General features: G+C 34.9%; 1 protein-coding gene across 1 annotated transcript; it reads right to left on the minus strand.

The window, feature by feature from the left end:
• Window positions 1-10,825: 10,825 nt before the first annotated feature.
• Window positions 10,826-16,541, minus strand: LOC125613281 (disintegrin and metalloproteinase domain-containing protein 32-like). Its single transcript, XM_048792892.1, has 4 exons — window positions 15,208-16,541; window positions 14,305-14,425; window positions 12,455-12,551; window positions 10,826-12,122 (listed from the first exon to the last, which is right to left on the minus strand). The coding sequence occupies exons 1-4, from the start codon at window positions 15,222-15,224 to the stop codon at window positions 12,109-12,111; spliced, it is 249 nt and encodes an 82-aa protein (XP_048648849.1). The 5' UTR covers window positions 15,225-16,541; the 3' UTR covers window positions 10,826-12,108.
• Between the last annotated feature and the right edge of the window lie 2,103 nt (window positions 16,542-18,644).

Genomic DNA, 18,644 nt, shown 5'->3' on the forward strand with positions numbered 1-18,644 from the left:
TATAAATTTTTACCACATTTTTGTGGTATTCTTTAGCTATCATTAAATATCTGTCTTCACCTTCTTCTTCTTCGGCTTTAACTAAACTCAGAACTACTGCAAAGGCCCCATAAAAATCTTTTACATCTGTGAGGTTTCTGTAGTGGTGATGTCATAAGTAACCAGCAAACAACTTTTCACACACTTAATACTTGGACTGTTGGGTAAGGGGAGAGTGGAGGTGGGAAAAGAGAAGGAAGAAAGGAGGAAGAGAGGAGGGAAAGGAGAAGGAAGGGAATAAGGTGAAACCACTCCCAGGAAATAGGTAAATAGCATCATTCAGACAATAAGCTATGAACAAAAGTAACCTTAGAAACTTTCAGTGGTGTTCTTTTTTTAAAAAACTTGAATAATTGAAAGTATAAGAAACTTTTTTGTCACTTATATGAACAGGGAAGCACCCATTCCATCCAGTCTGAATGATGTAGAAACATGGATATATGACAGGATCCGTAGATAATGCAAAATCATAAAATATAAATAACCAGTTTCCAGACCACTAGGACAGAAGGGAGGATTTGGGGTTTGGATGTGTGGTGCCCATCAAAGCTCCTGTTAATGCAGGAATATTCAGAAGTGAAATGATTGAATTGTGAGAACAGTAACCTAACCAACCTACCCTAGTTTAAATAGACTGACTGGGAGGTAACTGTAGGCAGAGTGGGTGTCGCTAAAGAAGGGGGTTACACAGACATGCCCTGAAAAGGTGCATATCCCCTATATTCCCTGGGCCCCTTCCCCTCTCTCTCTTTCTGCTTTCTGACCCTGCTAGGAGTTGAGCAATTATTCTCTTCTGGGCCCTTCTCCCCTGAGGTTCTGCCTCACCACGGGCCCAGAGCAGCAGAGTCAGCCATCTTTGGACTGAGACCTCTGAAACTGTAAGCCTCAAATAAACTTTTCCTCCTCTAAATTGTTCTTGTCAGGTATTTTGGTCACACTGATGCAAAAGCTGACTTAAACTGGATCTTTCCAGATCAGGAAAGACTTTTCCTTTCTTCATACCTGAATTAACCACATCCTGAGAAGAATTTGCAAGATGGTACATAATCATAGCTTATTATTCCTACTTGATTGTATAAATATCTGTCTTTATGTCAACTGCTCAATATAATTTATTTTCTTCATCCCACAAAGCAGTCTCAGTTATCTTTTATAACACACAATTTTTAAAGAAGTCTTGAAGCAAAGAACTTTTTCCATTTTATTTACAAATGGATTTTCTTAACCTGCAGTCATTTAGTTGCTGCATAAACAGGAACAAATTTAAAGAATTCCTTAGAGAAACAGCCTTGACAAAGTATAAATCTTTCTGGGTTCATTTGTTTATTCAGCAAATATTTATTCAATCCATTTATATGTATATATAATACAAAAGCAAGGTGTGTTGAGAGTTAGAGTAGATAATCAAACATAAATCTTTCCTTTATTAGCTGTGGATTTTTGTCCATCATATTGCCCCCAAACTTAACCCATTTGTTATTTCACAGAGTGTCTAAGAGTAAGAACCCAGAAGCAGCTTAACTGAATCCTTTTGTCAGAGTCTCTCCTAAGGCTGCAGACACTTAAAAGATAGTAGAGTTGATTTTCAAGCTGACTCACATGGCTGACAGCAGGAGGCTTCAGCTCCTTGACATGTGAGACATCACGATGACTATTCAGCACATGGCAGCTGGGTTTCCACAGTTCACATAATGAGAGGGAAAGGACAAGGAGGAGAGGAGGGCAAGCCCAAGTCAGACCATCACATCTTCTAATCTAATCTTAGAAGTATCATCACCACTGCTGAATTCCAGTAGTCAGGTGGGGTAGCCCTGGTACAGTGTGAGAGAGGACTATGCACTGTGGAGGAGGCAGGGGTACTGGGGCCATCTTGCAGGGGTTTTTGCCACCTTAGTCTATGACATTTAACCTTCTACTTGTAAAAAAAAAAAGGCTATAGAAAAGTAAACAAATAAGTTCAATCAACAGTTACAGAAGAGATACTGATTACTTAATGCTGAGACCTGAAAGATGAAAGACATTATTTGGACTGCACAAGGGCTCCTACATTAACAAGTCAATTAACATTGTGAGAGTAATGTGAAATAGAAATGAAATTAAAGGTGTAAGCATGGTTCTTCTAAAAACAGAATCTGGCTTCTAGATGAATACTTAAAGGCTTGTGACTATCCAGCCTGAGTTCACATAGCTTCTAGCTGCACAAGGCTATGAAGAGAGGATATGGTGTAGAGACCAATTGAACCATAAGTTAAATGCACTCAGACAGGAGACTTCCCTGCTTTCTGTAATTGTGTCTTTGTGTCCTTAAGATCCAGGGATGAAGTCTCAGAATAAGCTAACAGAAAGGGGGGAAAAAACAAGGAAAGAAAATTTAAAAGCCTTTTCATGAATCTGCCATTTTTAGAAGTCAAGATCTGAACTGATTAAACTTTACAGTTCACTGTCAACACTCTCCTTTCCAATCAGAGATGAATCTATAATCCATTTCTTCACAAGAGAAATGCTCCTTCTCTTTGCTTAGAAATGTTTTTAATTTAATCACTACTTTTGCTGGCTCAGCTTCAGCATAAACAAAAACATGATAAACAAAAACATTCTTCCTCCTTTGGATCAAACCTGATATGAGAGTTTGCCAGATCCAAAGACTGTACTTGATAGAGAAGCAAATGCTATCTGGAGTCAGCCTGTCATTGGCAATGTGTTTCCCACTTGTAGGAAATGGAAACTGAAAGCAATGGTCATGTTTAAAGATGGTAATGTGGTTCACATGATGATATCCTGTTTTTTACTTAGAAGATGTTCCACAGCACACCATTGCCCAGATCTCATTGCAGATTTGAAGGACTGACATCAGTCATCTGCTTACTGCTTTTTCTGCCACAGAGAAAGTGCTCTTTATCCAAATGAGAAAATAATTCCAGAATTAATAGTGCAATGCAAATACAATTACCAAAGGATTGTGAAAGTTTTGAAGCTGTGGTGCCTATTCAAGAGAGGCCTGATGCTGGCCTTTCAAACTAAGCAGAATCCAGGCATTAATGGTGTGCATGTAAATCAAATGCCAGAGGTCCTTGTTGCAACAGTTATGGCCCACACTGGTTTGTCCAGAGTTCAAATTAATTGCACCCACATATTTTCGCACTATGTAAATACAGAATCAGGAGAGGAGTTTGTCCTTAACTGCAGAAGTCCATCCATGTCTAAGGTCCCCAAGCATGCTGAGATATCACCAGAAGATGATTTTGGAAGCACTCACAATATGCTTACTGATTGTTTTAATTAATTAGGGCTGAGTCTCTAGAGAGTGCTGCTTAATTCAGGTCCATCCTCCATCTTTAGCTCCCCTGAGGAATTTAGTATTAGGAGGCTGCCATATGTTCTCAAAATGTGGGTATAGATTTAACAATCTAAGCAAAGTACCAAGTTACTTAATATTTAAACATAATGTTTTCTAATGGAAAGGTTTTCTTTCCTCTCAGGGCCATAGTCAATATATTTGAAGTTCCTTTTCAGTGAAAAGTTTTATACTTCTTCACTTCACAAAGTCAAAGCTGGGCTGTTCCTGTGTCATCAAACTCACTGAAGCAGATGAGTTATTATATTGGTGAAATTAATTATTAAAATGAAGACATGCTTTGTTCTGCTTTAAAGGGAAGATAAAAGCCTAAACAATTAAGAATGGTTTCTGTTTCTGCTACTGTGCAATATGGATTCTAACATAATTAGTTGAGTTTGGAAAATTATTTTTGTATTATCTGTGCCTTCATTTAATACATTTATACATTCATTCATTTATTCATTCAAAAGTATTAATTGAATCTCTTCTGGATGCCAAACCTTGAGAAGGAAGATAGAAATACAAACAGACATATAGGTCCCATAATTTGAAAACTCTTTACTTAATAGATCTATGTAGTCCCCTGGCCCTGAGAGTCAACTGGGTATTAAATGGACTTTCTATAGTGTTCTTTCCAAAAGCATGACATTTCTCTAAGAAATATGTTGTACCAATACATTCTCAATTTTTTCCTGGTTGCAGTCCAAATTTGCTTTATAAAATTTAATTTTCCTTAATTGAAATGCTCCTTCTGGTATTTACAGTATGATAATGAGCATAAATCAATTTCTTTAACACAGAGTCATCCTGAATACTGTGTTTGTGTTTTTGTTTGGTGGTTATATTTTCTTTTTGTCAACATTAGTAGGAAATAGTTCTTTATAACATTAAAAATATTCCCTTAAGAACAGAGAGAAATTGGTGTTCTACAGTACAGTCTTATATACCCAATAAACACCAGTTGGTTGGCTAATTTTTTCATTTTCCATAAACTGACTTTCAGCTTGCAACTTCTCCTAATGATGATAGTATCACCTTTGCATATGGAGAGAGAGAGAGAGAGAGAGAGAGAGAGAGAGAGCGCATTAGTAATTTTCATGGGAAGTTAAATATTTTCTCACCATCTTTCAAGGTAGCATTTCTAGCAAGGAGTAATTGCTCAAATATGAATAGGATAGGGAAACAGCAGCTCAAAAGGGAAAATATAAAGGAACTTCACAATGATATGTAGCTGGTAGTGCATGTTTCAGCAGGCTCCTTCTAGTGGCCTTCTCATTACTTAAGCCTGACTGCTCACCCTCAGTAAGGATTCTGCAGGACTTCCTTCTGTCTAAGTTAACGACTTAGCTTGTCAAGGACTCTGGTGCTTTTCAAAAAAGTACATAAAGAATACATCTATTGAAATAATTCTAACTCTTTTACAGCCAGACTTGGAAGCTAAGCCAAAGCCAAGTCTCTCTGGCATCACAATGCTATCAAATTATTTGCTATAACATTTTCTCTGAGATTTCATTACATTTTACTGATTTGTTTATGTTTTATAGAGAATGAAGAAAAAACGCCTGCTACTGTTAAAAAAAACTCTGTTATTTAAATTGGACTTTCTTTACATATTCAAAGCAAGTTAAAGTTTATTTAATGATAAGATTAACGATGTTGTCAATTGTTAAATCTATTCATTGACTGATTTTTTCAATCAGGCAGATTTATCCTAGAACTTAAGTGGTAGCAATAGGAAAGTTAAGAATATTTGAGAAACTCTCATAGTAGAAATGAATATCTCACAGTGACCAGAACTCTGTCAAAATAACAATTTTACCTATAATCATCTAGGGATTCTTGGAGAAATAACTAATTCCAGATTAAATTTCAAGGCCACCTTGAAGAGCTTGTTGTGTCAGAAAGCAGGGATGTTTTTAATCTAATTATATTTTACCAATAGGGCATAGGAACTGACCTGAAAGATCTCACCTGGTTATGCAGGGAATAGTGAGAATTTAAAAAATATACTGGTAGCAATTATAATGCACTTAATAACAACACAATGATAATTAAATGCATAATACTGTAACAATATTTGAAAGGGGGAAAAAAAGAGGCACATATATTCTCCTTCACAGAAGAAAGCCAGGCAATAGAGATTTTTAGTGGTAGAATTAGGAAGTCACCATTTTCATCTTCTGAAGTAACGAATTGATTTGTGGAAGGACCATCAATAGAAGTTACAAACACTATGTAACCTATTGTAGGGAAAATGGATATTTACACACATCCCAAAGTGTCACTCTTTCAGTAATTTATTAACTTCAGAAAAAGTGTATCTATAGAACAGAGTTATGGCAGTTCACTGGGACCATGTAGCCCAACCTAGTATTACCAAGAGTGGTGATGGGGTGCAAAAAATAATGCACGTGATATTATGAATGATGTCCTCTGAACAAAATGTTCAACCTGAGCCTTACAGTGACAAAACAAGCACCCATGGTCAGAGTATGGAATGCTCTACAAGATAAAACTCACTGTTTAAGGTGTGTTCACTGAAAGGGAAGTGAGAACATTCTGGATTCAAAGAAAATAAAGCCACATTGTGGTCAAATATCATATATAATACTTGGTTGAAAGTTGGGTTGGGAGCAAGGGGGATGAAAGCTATTTTGGTAAACAGAATAATGACTCCCTCAAAGATGATCATCTCCTAATCCCCGGAATAAGTGACTATGTTACATCACAAGGAAGCAGGGATTAAAGTTGCTAATAACTAACCTTAAAATAGAGAGATTATGCTAAGTTATCCAGATGGACCAATATATAACAAGGAGGGACAGTCACAGTGACACAATATGAGAAAGATTTGACTAGCCATTGCTGGGTTTAATGATTAAAAGGGACCACAAGCCAAAAAATTTGGGCAGCCTCTAGGAGCTAGAAAAGTTAATATTTCCCCTCCAAGAGCTTACAGAGAGGAACACTATCTTGCAGATACCTTGATTTTAGTTTAATGAGAACCTTCTTATATACCTAGAGTTCAGAGCTACAAAACAACAAGTCTGTGTTGTTTTAATCCACTAAACTTGTGGTAATTTGTTACAGTAATAAGAAAACTAATAGAAATCTTGGTACCAGAAGTGGAATAGTACTTTAACAAATACATATAAATGTAGACATGGATTTGGAAATGGGCAATAGACAGAGTCTGGAAGAATTTTTAAAAGCAGGATAGATTTTCAGAAAAGCTTAGATTGCCTTAAAAACACTATTGGTAGAAATATGAATATTGAAGGCTTTGTCAGTGAGGGCTCAAAAGAAAATGAGAATCTTATTATTGGCAATTGTAGAAAAGAGAATTCTTGCTATAGAGTAGCAGAGAGCCTCCCACCATTGTGTTACTCAGTTATGCACAAAATGTTTTATATCCTGAAAGTGTAGATTTAGCTGAGGGGCTTTACAAGCAAAGTATTAAAGGTGCAGCCAGATTTCTTCTCAAAGCTCATAGCAAAGAAAAAGACCTGTTAAGTAAAAAGGAACTGATATCTGATAAATTGAGAAATTCTCAGCTTACCCAGATTAGAAAAAAAATGCTAAAATTAGGAGACCCACTCTCAGGAAAGCATGCTCTGGGGAGAAAAGCAAAGATATGACTATATTATGTTAGGCTAGCGCTTTGAAAGATTGAAACATTAATCAGAGAGTGAATTGAAGAGATTAGGTATGTGACTCATGTATCCCTTCAACACACTCAACAGAATGCAGAAGTGGTAGAAGCCACTTGTATAATTCAGTGAATCTCTGTGATACTCATCAGAGACAAACTTTTTGAGAATTTCATACCAGCAAATATGTTGTAAGAGGATTCCAGGGAAAGTCTTCACCAGTCCTCCATTATTTTCTATGAGAGTAAAGATAGCAGTGACAATTAAATATACCTTTTTTCTAGTTTTTATATTTAGAATAAAAATGTAAGCATTATTTAAATTTAAAAATGTAAGACTTGAACATTTTTTGGAGGCTTGAAATTTTTCAAAATGAAATGTTGGAAGAAAAAAATATTTGAGATATCAAGAAAATGTATAATATGAAAAATTTTCTTCTTCTTCTGTTCTTATTAATGAAGAGTACAAAGATGTAAATGATTATGTGTCTAAGTGAACAATACTGAGAGGTTATGGAAATTCATTACAAGAACACAGCATGGCCCATAGTGCTGATGAGGGACTTTTGGGGGAGGAGAAAGAAAGAGAAGGCAGTGTATGAATTGAAAGAAGGCTGTCAGACCCCACAAATTCTGTTGACAAAAAAGAGCCTGATGAAATTATTTAATTGCATACCATTCGTAAAAAGGAAAGGCAGATTCATATGACAGAGCCTAAATCCCAGAGAAATAATCCCAGCTTTTAATGAATTTTTAGAATTGCTTGTTGAGAAATATTTTAATTAATTAATTAATTAATTCCAATTAGGTATATATGACAGCCGAATGCATTTTGATTCACTGTACACAATTGCAGCATAACTTTTCATTGCTTTAGTTGCATACAATATAGTGTCATACCATATGTGCAGTCATACACGTACCTAGGGTAATGATGTCCACCTCATTCCACCATCTTTTCTGCCCCCATGCATACTCCCCAGTTCTCCCTCCACTTTGTCTAATCAAAGTTCCCCCATTCCTCCCTCTCCCATATGAATCAGTATCCACTTATAAGAGACAACATTCATCCTTTGGTTTTCTGGGATTGGCTTACTTTGCTTAGCCCGATATTCTCCAATTCCATCCATTTACCTGCAAATGCATAATTTTATTCTCTTTTAATGCTGAGTAATATTCCATTGTGCATATATACTACAGTTTCTTTATCATTCATCTATTGAAGGGCACCTAGGTTGAATATTGAAGGCTTTGTCAGTGAGGGCTCAAAAGAAAATGAGAATCTTGTTATTGGCAACTGTAGAAAAGAGAATTCTTACTATATATAACAGAGAGCTTCCCACCATTATATTCTGCAGTTTTGTACAAAATGTTTTATATCCTGAAAGTGTAGATTTAGCTATTATCTGTGCCTTCATTTAATATATTTATACATTCATTCATTAATGTCTTCTGGATGCCAAACCTTGAGAAGGAATATAGAAATACAAACAGATATATAAGGTCCCATAATTTGAAAACTCTTTACTTAATAGGCCTATGAAGTCTCCTGGCCCTGAGAGTCAACTGGATATTAAATGAACTGTCTGTAGTGTTCCAAAAACATGACATTTCTTTGAGAAATATGTTGTACCAATACATTCTCTATTCCACCCTGACTTTATTTACTTCTTATCTTCTACTACTTTTGGTATTAGTTTGCTCTTCTTTTTCCAGGCTTTGAGGTATAATGTCAGGTTGTTTATTTGTTGACTTTTTCTTATTTTAATAAATGAACTCCATGCAATGAACTTGCCTCTTAGCACTGTCTTCACTGTGTCCCAGAGATTTTGATCAGTTGTATTGGAGTTCTCTTTTAACTTCAAGATTTTTTTTTATCTCCTTCCTGATGTCCTCTGTTATCCATAGGGTATTTTTTAGTCTCCAGGTGTTGGAGCAGCTTTTCTTTTAAATTTTATCATTGATTTCCAATTTTATTCCATTATAGTCTGATATAATGCAGGATACTAACTCTATTTTTTTGTTTGTTTGTTTGTTTGCTAAGACTTGCTTTGTGGCATAACATATGGTCTATTTTGGAGAAGGATGCATTTGCTGCTGAGAAGGAAGTGTATTTGCTCATTGATGGGTGGATTATTCTATATATGACTGTTAATTCCAAATTATTTGTACTATTATAGAGTTCTATATTTTCTTTCTGTAGTTTTTGCTTGGAAGATCTATCCAGTGATGACAGAGATGTATTAAAGTCACTCAGTATTATTGTGTTGTGGTCTATTTTGTTCATGTATTTGAGAAAGGTTTGTTTGACATAGATTTCCCATTGTTTGTGTCATAGATATTTATGATTGTTATGACATTTTGATGTATGTGTCCCTTAAGCAGTATGACATGTCCTTCTTTATCCATTTTTATTAGCTTTGGTTTGAGGTCCACTTTATCTGATATGAGGATGAAAACCCCTGCTTGTTTATGTGTTCCACATGACTGGTACAGTTTTTCCCACCCTTTCACCTTCAGTCTGTGAATGTCTTTTCCTGTAAGATGAGCATTGAAGGCAACATATTTTGGGTCTTTTTGGTAAATCCAATCTGTCAGTCTATGTCTTTTAATTGATGAATTTAGGCCATTTACATTCCGGGTTATTATTGAAATATGATTTGAATTCCTGGACATTTTGGTTTATTTTTGGTTTTAACTTGGTTACTCCTTTGATGGGCCTTTCCTTTAGTGTAGTTCCTCTCTTTGCTGATTTTTATTGTTGTTTTTAATTTTCTCCTCCTTGAATGTTTTGCTGAGGGTGCTCTGTAGTGTAGGCTTTCTCACTGTAAATTCTTTTAACTTTTGTTTATCATGAAAGTGTTTTATTTCATCATTAAATCTGAAGCTTAATTTTGCTGAATGTAAGATTCTTGGTTGGCATCCATTATCTTTCAGAGCTTGGTATATGTTATTCCATGATCTCCTTGGCTATGAGGGTCTGGGTTAAAAAATCTGTTGAGATACGAATTGGTCTCCTCCTATATGTGATATAATGCTTCTCTTTTGTGGCCTTCAAATTCTATCCTTAATCTGTATGCTAGGCATTTTAATATAATGTGTCTTGGTATAGATCTGTTGAAATTTTGCAATTTGGTGTATTGTAAGCAACCTGTATTTGATTTTTCAATTCATTCTTCATGTTGGGAAATTTTCTGATATTATCTCATTGAAGAGATTGTGCATCCCTTTGGTTTGAATCTTTGTGCCTTTCTCTATCCCAATAGCTCTTAGATTTGGTCTGTTGATGCTATTCATAATTGTTGGGTTAGGGTTAGGGTTAGGGTTGGATGTTCTGTTCATGGTTTCTTACTACCTTCACTGTGTGGTCAACTTTATTTTCCAGATTGTATACTCTGTCTTCATTATCTGACATTCTGTCTTCCAAGTGATCTATTCTGTTGGTGATGCTTTCTATTGAGTCTTTTATTTGGTCTATTGTTTCCTTTATTTCAAGGATTTTTTATTTTGTGAGTGTGTGTGTGTTTTTCCCAGAATCTCTCTTTCTTGAACTAATCTTTTGCTACCTGTATTTGCTCCCTTATCTCTTTGTTGGTGTGATCAATGTTTGCCTGTATTTGCCCTCTTATCTCTTTGTTGGAGTGATCAATATTTGCTCATGGCTGGGGATGTGGCTCAAGCGGTAGCGCGCTTGCCCGGCGTGCGTGCGGCCCGGGTTCGATCCTCAGCACCACGTACAAACAAAGATGTGTGTCCGCCGAAAACTAAAAAATAAATATTTAAAAAAAAAATATTTGCTCATTTAGTTCCTGCTTTAATTCACATATCATTTCAATTATGTATATTCTGAACTCTTTCTCTGACATTTCATTAACTGTGCTGTCCATGGATTCTATTATTGTAGTATTCTGATTTATTTGGGGCACTTTCTTCCCTTGTTTTTTCATATCGTCTATGTGTGTTCCTTGCTTGCAGTGAAGATCTGAGGTATTACACTTTATACCCTGTAATCTTTTTTTAATATTTATTTTTTAGTTGTAGTTGGACACAATATCTTTATTTTATTTATTTATTTATTTTTATGGGGTGCTGAGGATTAAACCCAGGGCCTCACACGTGCTGGGTGAGCGCTCTACCGCTAAGCCACAATCCCAGCTCTCTACCCTATAATCTTGTAGTATCTGGGCAGATTACCAGTACCTCACCTTGGCGTTGGGCTTCCAGACTCTGCCAGTGTACCTGAATGAATGCTACTTCAAGTAAGGTGGTTGCAGAAATAGCAGAGGTAACTCGAGATAGAAGTGGGGGTCCCCCAAAATTGATGCAACCTCTTTCAGAGACGGGGTTGAAAGTGCAGGCTCTGCACTGGCTTTGGGATGCCTGCTTGGAGATGCACCTGCTTCTAGGCCCTGTCTGTTGTCACAAGGTGGAGGCTACTGTGTGGAGAGGGCTGTGGAGAAGGCCTGGATCTCAGCTTCAGTGTGGGTCTCCTAGTCGGTAGGGACTATCCTGGGCCTGACCTGGGCCCCTGAATGGGTGGCAAGGCAGTCTCAGGGAAGATATTTTATAACCTTCCTTTAAAAAGTGGGAATACCTATAACTATTACTCTATCCCTGTCCTATCATGAGAAATGTACATTTTTAATAAACACTAGTGATGCTCCTGTAGAAAACCTGGATTGATTGGGTTATGAGAGTCTTAACCCAATCAGTGGATTAATCTCCTGATAGGATTAACTGGGTGGGAGTTAAGGGCAGAGCAATGACTTTGGCAAGTTATTTAACTATACTCCCAAATCTCTGCATCTTTCAAAAGAAAAATTCACAAACACCTCACACAACTAAATGAGATATTGACTCAAAATCCTGGTAAAACGCAAATTGTTGTTGCTGCTCATATTACCTTACATATTATTAGATTAAAATGCTACTAAAGGTTAGCTTCAGAACACAAATTCAACTTACTCGCTACTTAGGAATTCCTCTTCTTTGGAAAACCACTTTTTCACTCCCTTCCACACCACAACTATTACAGATTGTTCTCATTTAAACTACAAACTCCTTTGGAATGAAATTTTGTCTTCTATTTCATTTCTTCTATAACATAAACATAGTAATAGTACCAGATATAGTAAATACTATTTGCTTACAGTTGAAAACTCAATCATATAGAGGCCAGCTGAAAAATATTCTAAAGAAGAAAGTCAATAGTATCAGTAAGGAAAAAGTTTCAAAGATATTCAGATTCAATTATGGTATTTTAATATTATAAAAAAGAGAAAGAATAAGAAGGCATATTTGGATCACATTCTTTAAGAAAACTCAGATTACCTTTAAAATGTTAGTATCGCTTCAAGTGATAAAAATCTAATGTTAGTTTAGAGAGGATAAAAAATTTGAAAATTTTATCTAAAGAGACTAGTACTTACCCGATTTTACAGTCATAAAAGCACTTCTGGCACTTGTTTGGCAATCTGGAGGCAGGTAACCATCAGAACAGTTGCACACACCTTGGGAATTGCACACCTAGGATCATTATTTAAAATTTGGATTTTTTTAAAAAATATTTTTGCATTGAAAGTGAAATTATCAGATAGATCATCATGTTTAGTTTTGAATCTTTACCTAACATAATTTGATTTCTATAGTGATTTATTTAGAGAGATAATTGTACAAAATAAATGTTTGATTTCTTAAAGACTCAAATATACACACCAAAGAAGAAGAAGAGGAGGAGGAGAGAGGAAGAAGAGGAAGAAGAGCAGGAGGAGGAAGAGCAGGAGGAGAAGGAGAATAGAAAAACAAAAAAGAACTATAAAGTGACTAAGAACATACAGTACCTTCAAATATTTCTCTGTAAATTTAGTGTGCAATTTCAAAAACACATACTACTTAAATTCTAATTGAAATGCCACCTTTACAGTGATATACTTGCGAAAGCTAAAATCAGCTCCAGCCTGATTGTATGCCTCAATTCCCATTTCCACATTCAGTGATTTATGTTGATAGATTGAGGCATTTGCCTCTACATAAAGTACTTTACTGTTCCCCAGACTGGATGCTAAATATTTACTGGCCTAAAACTACCCTTAACCAGGACAGGATTTGGTTTTATCTGCATTTGTTTGATTTTTAATTAAAAGCATTTTGTAATCTGAGCATCTAGATGCTTAGATATAGTACAAGTTTAGTAAGTGATTTTTTTCTGTAACTGAGAAATGTAATTAAATGTATTTAATTAATGTAATTAATTAATGAATGATGACAGCAAACACATTTATTGGGCTTATTAGCTGTGAGTCTCTATTCTGAGCACTTTATATGGATTTACTCATTAAATACTCATAACAGCCCTGTAAGATAGCAGAGAGAAATAGAAAAGAGGCAGGTACAGATACAGTGCCAAGGCCAAGTCCCCAGTGACCTACTTCCTTCAGCTATGCTCCACCTGCTTATCATTTTCACTACCTTCCACTAAGTGCAATCCAATTATTAATCCATCAAAAGAATTAGTGCACTTAGGAAGTCAGAGCCCTCATGATTCCATCTTTCACCTCTGAACTTTGCTACGTTTCCTAATACATGAGCTTTCTGGGGACACATTTCAGATCTAAAAGCATAAAAGAACTATTATCATTCCCACTTTACAAATGAAGAAACTGAGACATACATATTTAGCTTTCCAAAAGTCAAACTGCTACTAATGGAGAGAGCTAGCATTTAAACTAAGTCTTGAGCATTATACTATGCTACCTCTCAAAATAATATAAAACATCTCTCAATTTGGGCTGTCTTACATTGAATCTAAATATTACAACTAAGAACATGAATCTTTTCCCCTGAAACTCTTTACAAAACTGATGTTCCTCTAATGTCAGTTTGTTCCAGTATTGCATCATCACTCATGTCACTTAGTTAACCTTAAAAAGCTCATGTTTGGGAAGATTCAGAGGTGGGGCTTTTGGGCAATAATAATAAAATGTCATCAGGAGATTAATCCATTGGATAGATTTATCATTTGAATAAACTATTGTGTGGTAACTATAGGCTGATGGGGCATGGCTGCCTCAATTTCCACCCAAGAGTTTATTCAAATTATGAGGTTATTTTGCCCTTGGGGTTATACCTTCATGCATGAACTTTGTCTTTCTCTGACTCTCTCATGCACACACATTCATTCCCGTCCCCCTGCCCCTTTTCTCCCTCTCTTCTTTCTGGCTGTCATAAGTTGAGCAGCTTTTCTCCTCCACCACCCTTCCATCAAGATGTTCTGCCTTACGTCAGGTCCAGAAGAATGGAGTTGGCTGATCTTGGACTCAATCTTTGAAGTTATGAAGCCCAACTTTTCCTTCTCTAAGTTGTTGTTGTCAGGTACTTGAGTCACAGCAATGAAAAGCTGACTAATACATAAGGAAATAATTTAAGATTATGGAACTATATCACTCCTTATAAAATTTCCAACTACTAGTTTTAGAATCCACTGATAATTCTTTAACCCCCTCATTCTTTCTATATTGCTTATAATGTAAGGAAAATTTTTCCTTCCTCCCCATTCATTTATGCAGTTATTGTCATTAACAATAATCAATAATAGTAAATGATATTATTGGAAATACCATGTAATACATTTACTTGTTAAATTTTTACTTATTTATTAAAACAAAATCACATTTATTTTACTTTATTCAATGAGCAAAAATCTATTTATATCATTATTTATAACAATGCCCAAATTGCCTCATATTTTGTCAATGGAAGCCCTTTTATAATTTTGTTCTATTAACATGTAACAATTATATATATTCATAGAGTAGAGGTGATATTTCAATAATGCTTATAGTATTTACAGATTGAATAAAGAAAATTAGAATTTCCATATCCTTATCACTTCTTTATGCTTGGAGACATCAAGTTCCTCTCTTCTAATTCTTCATAAAATATATAATAGGTGATTGTGGATTATATTCACCCTACTGTGCTTTGGAACACTAAAATTTATAACCTATGCAATTTTGATTTTGTTCCCATTATCTGATTCTCCCTACCCCACTCCCTTCCCCCGCTCCCTTCTCCCTTCCCCCTACTCCGCTCAGTCACTATTAATCCATATTCTACATTCAGATCAACTTTTTGAAAGATCTACATGAAAGAGAACATGGGTTATATGTCTTTTAGTACCTACCTTATTTCTCTCAGCATGTCCTAAAGTTCCATCCATTTTGCTGCAAAGTACAGAATTTCATTCTTTGTATGGCTAAATAATACTCCATTGTGTGTATATACCACACTTTCTTTATTCATCTAATCATGGGCATTTACATTGATTCTAAAGCTAAATCCTTGTCCCAGGGAGGCAGAGTGGTGGCCCCAGGTGGTCTGGAATGTGAGCCTCAGCCATGGTGAGCCCACCATGCCAAAAATTGCATAGGTTATAAATAGACCTAAATGTAAGACCTAAAATCATGAAACTACTAGAAGAAAACATAGGGTAAACATTTAATAACATCCATGTAGGTAAGGATTTTTTCACAAGATCCAAAAGCACAAGCAACTAAAGCCAAAAACCATCCAATAAAATTATTTAAAACTAAGTAGCATTTTCAAAACAAAGGTAGTAATACATGGAGTGAAAAAAATGGAGAAAATATTTGATAACTACTAATCTGACAAAGGATTGATATTCAGAATAAATAGGAAACTAAAAAAACTCAACTACAAAATATAAAACAACTTTTAAATGGTTGCATGACCTTAATATATACTTCTCAAGAGAATGAATACAAATAACTAACTAATATATAAGAAAATGCTCAATATCATTAGTTATCTTAGAAATGCAAATTGGAACCATAATATCTCATCCCAAGCAGAATGGTTATTATTGAAAAGACACAGACACAGACACACACACACACACACACACACACATACACACACACATATACACATATTGGCAACAGTGTAGAAAAAAGGAACTCTTGTATGTTGTTGATAAGAATGTAAATTAGTACAGCAATTATGGAGAAGAGAATGGAGGCAAAAACAACAACAAAAACAAAACAAAAATAGCAGTCTTACATTTAGGTCTATGATCCATTTTGAGTTTACTTTCATATGGGCTGAGAGACAGGGGCCAAGTTTCAAACTTCTGCTTTGTGTATATCCAGTTCTCCCACCACCTTTGATTGAAGAGCTTGTCTTTTCTTCAGTGTATTTCTTGACACCTTTGTCAAGAATCAGTTGACTATAACTGCATGGGGTTCCTCATGGAATTCTATTTAGTTGCAATGGTCTATGTGAATATTTTTATCCCAGTACCCTTTTGTTTTGGATTACTAAAGCACTGTAGTATATCTGGAATACAGACATCAGAATGCCCTGCAGCTTTGCTCCTTTTGCTCAAGATTGCTTTTGCTATTTGGGATCTTTTGGGCTTCCATATGAATTTTATGATTTGTTATTGGTATTTTGTATGAATTGCTTTGAATAATATGGACATTTTAACAATATTAACTGTTCCATGGAAGGTCTTTCCATTTGTGTTTATTTGTGTGTGTCTTCTTCAATTTCTTTCATGGGTATTTTATAAATTTCAGTGTAGAGGTCTTTCACTTCCTTAATTAAATTTATCCCCAGGTATTTTATTTTTTGTAGCCATTGTAAATGGAATATTTTCATAATCTCTTTGGTATATAAAAGTGCTACTGATTTTTTCATATTAATACTGTATTCTGAAACTTTACAAAATTCATTTATCAATGCTGGTAGTTTTTTGGTTAAATATTCAGTTTCTCTATATGGAGAATCATCTTTGTCTTGTTCCATATCTTAGGGAATATATGAAATACATATCTAAGAATTAATATTAATAAAAATTAATTTTTATCCTCTTTGAAAAATGCTGTTAGTGAAACAACAAGATAAGCCAATAATGGGGATAAAACATGTACAAGGACATACTCAGATACAGGACTAGTATTCAAAATAAACAAAAAACATTTAACACTTTATAAAAAGAAACTAAACAGCCTGATTTTAAAATGGGCAAAAGACTGTACCAGATACTTCACAAAAAAGATATCCAGATGGCAAATAATTATATAAAAAGATGACCTACACCACATGCCATCAGTGAAATGTAAATTCAAATAGTAATAGGGTATCACTGCACACCACTAGAATGACCAATTATAAAACACTGACATCAAATACTGGCTAGGTTGTGGGGCAACATGAAATTATGCAGTTGTGTTGGAAGACATTTTGACAGTTTCTTCCAATATTAGGCATCTTCCCACCATAGGATTCTCTGATTGCAATCCTTTACACAAAGGAGTTGAAAATGCATATTCTTCATCGAAAAACCTGAACAAGAATGGTTATAACAGCTTTATTCATAATTGCTAAAACTTAGAAGCAACCAGAATGTTTTTCAGCAGGTAAATGAATAAATAATTGCAGTATATCAAGACAATATAACATTATTTCACATTAAATAACATTATTTCACATTAAAAAGAAATGAGCTATCAAGGCATGAAAATATATAGAGGAATCTTAAATGCATATTAATAAATAAGTCAATCTAAAAAGTCTACATAATGTATGACTCCAGGAATATGATTTTATGGAAAAGCTATGGAGAAAAAAATTCACTGGGTTCCAGGAGCTAAGTGGGAGGGAAGGATTAAGAGATAAGTCAGAGGACTTCTAAGGTAGTAAAAATACTCTGTATGATATAATGGTAGAGACAAGTGTCATTATGCACTTGTCAAAATCCATAAGACATACAAAATAAAAAGTGAACCCTAATATACACTATGGACTTTGGGTGATGATGGTGTATCCATGTAGGTTCATCCATTATAAGAATTGTACAACTCTGATGAGGCATGCTGAAAATGAAGAGAGTTAGGAATGTTTGAGGTATGAACTATATGGGAACTACCTGTATCTTAATCCAATTTTGCTGTGAACCTGAAACTACTCTTAAAATTAATTCATTTTTTAAGTTACTAAAAAAAAAGAAAAGACCTCCAGAAAAGAAAAAAAAAGTGGAGAATGCATATCAAATGCATATCATTAAGTGAAAGAAGCAATCTGAAAAGCCTACATAATTTATGATTCCAATAACTTGATACTCAAAAAAAAAAATAACAGAGAGGGTAAAAAGATCAGTGGTTGCCTGGGGTTAGAGGAAATAGAAGATTGAATATATGGAGCTCAGAAGCTTTTTAGGGGAGTAAAAGTACTCTGATCATACCAGTGGACACATGTAATTATATATTAATCAAAAACTCAAAGATAATATAACACTGAGAGTCAACTCTAATGTAAGCTATGAACTCTTGGTGATAATTATGTATCAGTGTACATAATCAATTGTACAAGTGTTACACAGTGGTTTGTGATGTTGAAATTGTGATAGGTTGTATACAAATGGAGTCAAGAGGGTCTATGCAAAAATCTCTGCACTTTCTACTAAATTTTGCTATGAAACTAAAGCTCTACAAAAGCAAGCATATTTTTAAAAGGAGATAAAATCAAATTTCCCATGACCACTTATATTCATAAGACACAGGAATTATCTTCCTTTTGTGAACAAGTTTATGTATTTAC

This window comes from Marmota marmota, unplaced genomic scaffold (assembly GCF_001458135.2).
Source record: "Marmota marmota marmota unplaced genomic scaffold, marMar, whole genome shotgun sequence".
Lineage (NCBI taxonomy): Eukaryota > Metazoa > Chordata > Mammalia > Rodentia > Sciuridae > Marmota > Marmota marmota.